At 43.6% G+C, this 3,806-nt stretch overlaps 1 protein-coding gene across 1 annotated transcript in view; it reads left to right on the forward strand.

Moving 5' to 3' along the window:
- Positions 1–3,806, forward strand: part of LOC107755207 (transcription factor IIIB 90 kDa subunit-like) — a 63,312-nt gene that overhangs the window by 172 nt on the left and 59,334 nt on the right. Inside the window, exon 2 of the mRNA XM_016571926.1 lies at positions 385–465. Coding sequence (XP_016427412.1) covers positions 385–465 — 81 coding nt within the window. The remainder of the gene's footprint in view (positions 1–384; positions 466–3,806) is intronic.

Genomic DNA, 3,806 nt, shown 5'->3' on the forward strand with positions numbered 1-3,806 from the left:
TATATATATATAATTGAACAATATGCTACTGAAAGGCAATCCAAATGGTGTTCATTTGGTGTTCATCAACTCCTCTGACTTGGTTATCAGTCTCAGGTGTGTCAATCAATCTCTTTAGGTTGCTACTTGTGTAGAGACATCGGCACCCGGTAGGTGTCACTGTAGTACCGATACAATGATAATGCTGTTTTTACACAGACAACCACTGGAGTGCGCTAGAGCTTTATTCAAGGCCTTAAATGTCACTGTTAAATAATAGGATTTTATTTGTGCACCTGTTTATATATTATAAACCAAAACTATTCCTATTTATTGTAATTGTCTGATTTCAGCTTGGCTTTTATCTTTAACAATAATGAATTGTATTTTTTGTGTTGTTTTCAGGTACTTCCAAAGCTCCAGTTTTGGGCAGTGGGTTCCACACAAGTCTGGGAAAAGAATCGCGAGCTCAGACGCTCCAGAACGGTAGGTACACCTTTATATTAGTCAGCAGTAGTGTGTAGGTGCAGTCAGTGGATGATCAGTCACCAAAAAATAAAAAAAAGTACCATAAGTGTTAAATAAAATAGCTCATATGGCTCTTGCATTATATTCTTTATCTTCTGGAACAAAGCCATATGATGGACTGTAATTTAAATTCAAATAAAATATGGTGCCATTAGATGCATCACGTATAGTATTCCTGTGGATGCATATTCCTTTAATATTACGTTTCAGTAAGTCATCTGCATTAATTTCTGACCCAGTTACATCTCAAGTGCTAATTAAATTTACATCATTTGCATCTGCGCTTTTCTGAAAAACACACAAGATGCGATTAACTTTTGATCCTTTTCATAGAGCTCTCTAATAAATGTCTTTGGGTTCCAGGTGTGTTTTGATTTAGCAAATATAACGCAGGGCGTTGTGTAAATATGTACGTGTGTGTGTGAATCAGAGGGGCTGTGAGAGCAATGAGTTTTGTGGCATTATATTTATACATTGCTCAATTACAGCTGTCTGTCTTGGTGCGTTTTCAGAGCTTTAACTGAGAGCAAAATACTTCCAGAATCAAGGTTACCAACTGTATAAACACATAATTCAGACTCAGTTTCTCACAGAAAGTTCTCATAACAGATCAAAAACTTTTTAAATGAGTGACACATAATTAGATTAGATTAGATTAGATTCAACGTTATTGTCACTGTGCAGAGTACAAGTACAGAGCCAATGAAATGCAGTTAGCATCTAACCAGAAGTGCAAATAACAAAGTATATAAATAAATATAGAATATATATATACATTAAGCTTTATGACATATAGTGCAAGTTATGAAGTAGAAGGGCAGAGACCAGCTCAATGCAAATGACTGTACATACAACATAGGGTGCAAAGGAAGTATAAACAGAAGGTGCATTATACAGTGATTATAAACAGAAGGTGCATTATACAGTGAGGTACGTAAATAGCATATGTTTATATATGGCCAATGACCATAACAGTGCAAATGGCATCCGGAGGTATAAATGTGCAAGGGAATGTGCAAAATATCAGAGAAATACAGAGGGAATAATAAGAACATTGTGAGTGAGGAGTGCAGACAGGTTATTGTACAGTGCAGTTTTTTTTTGTTAAACATTAGGTGGTCCATCTAGGATGTAGTGTTCAGCGCCTGAGATTGGAGTTCAGTAGGCTGACAGCTGAGGGAAAGAAACTGTTCCTGAGTCTGCTGGTGCGACAGCGAAAACTCCTATAACATCTCCCCAATGGGAGAGGAGTGAACAGTCTGTGATTGGGGTGAGAGGAGTCTTTGATGATACTTCTCACTCTCCTTAGGCAGCGTTTGTGGTAAACGTCTTTGATGGAGGGTAGCCCAACACCAGTGGTGTATTGGGCAGTTTTCACCACCCGCTGGAGGGCTTTCTGGTCCGAAACAGTGCAGTTGCCATACCACACTGTGATGCAGTTTGTGAGAATGCTTTCAATAGTGCAACGGTAAAAGTTCAGCAGGATGTTGGGGGACAGGTGAGCTTCCCTTAGTTTCCTAAGGAAGTAAAGGCGCTGTTGTGCCTTTTTGATCAGTGTGGAGGTATTGAGGGTCCAGGAAAGATCCTCAGAGAGATGGACACCAAGGAACTTGAAGCTCGCCACGCGCTCCACTTCAGCCCCATCAATGTAGATGGGAGCGTGGTCCTTCTTAGTCCGCCGGTGGTCAACAATCAGCTCTTTGGTCTTCTGGGTGTTGAGTGCAAGGTTATTGTTGGCACACCACGCTGCTAGATGCTGAACCTCGTCCCTGTAGGTCATATCATCATTGCCGCTGATCAGGCCTACCACCGTGGTGTCATCTGCAAACTTGATTATGGAGTTAGAGCCATGCACAGGTATGCAGTCGTGGGTGAAAAGGGAGTAGAGGATTGGGCTCAGCACACAGCCCTGTGGTACCCCAGTGTTTAAAGTGAGGACGGAGGAGGTGTGGTTACTGATCCTAACAGACTGTGGTCTGTTGGTGAGAAAGTCCAGGGTCCAGTTACAGAGGGAGGGGCTGATGCCAAGATCACAGAGCTTGGAGATCAGCTTGGATGGGATCACAGTATTGAAGGCGGAACTGAAATCAATGAGTAGCATCCTGACATATGTGTTGGTTCTGTCCAGGTGCGTCAAGGCAGAGTGGAGAGCTGAGGCGATGGCATCCTCAGTTGACCTGTTGGATTTGTAGGCGAACTGGTATGGGTCCAGTGTTGGGGGCAAGCATGTTTTCAGGTGGGAGAGGACCAGCCTCTCAAAACACTTTGCAATAATGGGAGTAAGAGCAACTGGGCGGAAGTCATTGAGGGCCACTGCACCAGCATGTTTTGGTACGGGTACAATGGTGGTTGTTTTAAAGCAGTTGGGAACAATGGCTTGGGCCAAAGAGAGGTTGAAAATGTTGGTGAAGACCTCAGTCAGCTGTTCTGCACAGGCCCTAAGCACTCGGCCAGGGATGCCGTCAGGGCCGGCAGCTTTATGTGCATTCACCTTACGCAAGGTGGAGCACACGTCACTGGTGGAAAGTGTGAGCGGCAGGTCGTCAGGTGTGAGCACAGCTTTGATGGGTGGTTCTGTGTTTCCACGATCAAAGCGAGCACAAAAGTTGTTCAGTTCATCAGGGAAGGTGGCATTGCTGGTTGGGGGTGTGCTGTTTGCTGGTTTGTAGTTTGTGAGGGCATGGATGCCTGTCCACATGCGCCGAGGGTCGTTGTTTTTAAATCTGTCCTCAATACGCAGTTTGTAGTTGTATTTAGCAGATTGAATTCCCCTCTTCAGATTGGACCTGGATAAGCTGTAGGCTTCACGGTCGCCAGATTTGAAAGCAGCGTCACGTGCCTTCAGTAGGAGCCGGATTTCCTTGTTCATCCAGGGTTTCTGATTGGGGTACATTTTAATTACTTTATGGGTTGTTACCTTGCCAAAACATTCGTTGATATGATGCAGAACAGAGCTGGTGTAGGTATTAACATCTGTGTGGGAGTCCAGTGTGGCCCGAGAAGCAAACAAATTCCAGTCTGTGTTCTGGAACTCCTGCTGTAGTGAAGAGTCTGCTTCTTCCAGCCAAACTTTAACAGCCCTCACAGTGGGTTTCACACGTTTGATGATTGGGGTGTATTTGGGTAGCAGGAACAGGGAGAGGTGATCAGATTGTCCAACGTGGGGGAGGGGAGTTGCTTTGTAAGCATCAGGGATGTTTGTATAAACATGATCAAGAGTATTGTCTCCTCTTGTCGGGCAAGTAACATTTTGATAAAATTTGGGGAGAGTTATTCTCAGATTGGCATGATTGAAATCA

The sequence above is a fragment of the Sinocyclocheilus rhinocerous genome, unplaced genomic scaffold, assembly GCF_001515625.1.
Source record: "Sinocyclocheilus rhinocerous isolate Xijiao unplaced genomic scaffold, SAMN03320098_v1.1 scaffold562, whole genome shotgun sequence".
NCBI lineage: Eukaryota > Metazoa > Chordata > Actinopteri > Cypriniformes > Cyprinidae > Sinocyclocheilus > Sinocyclocheilus rhinocerous.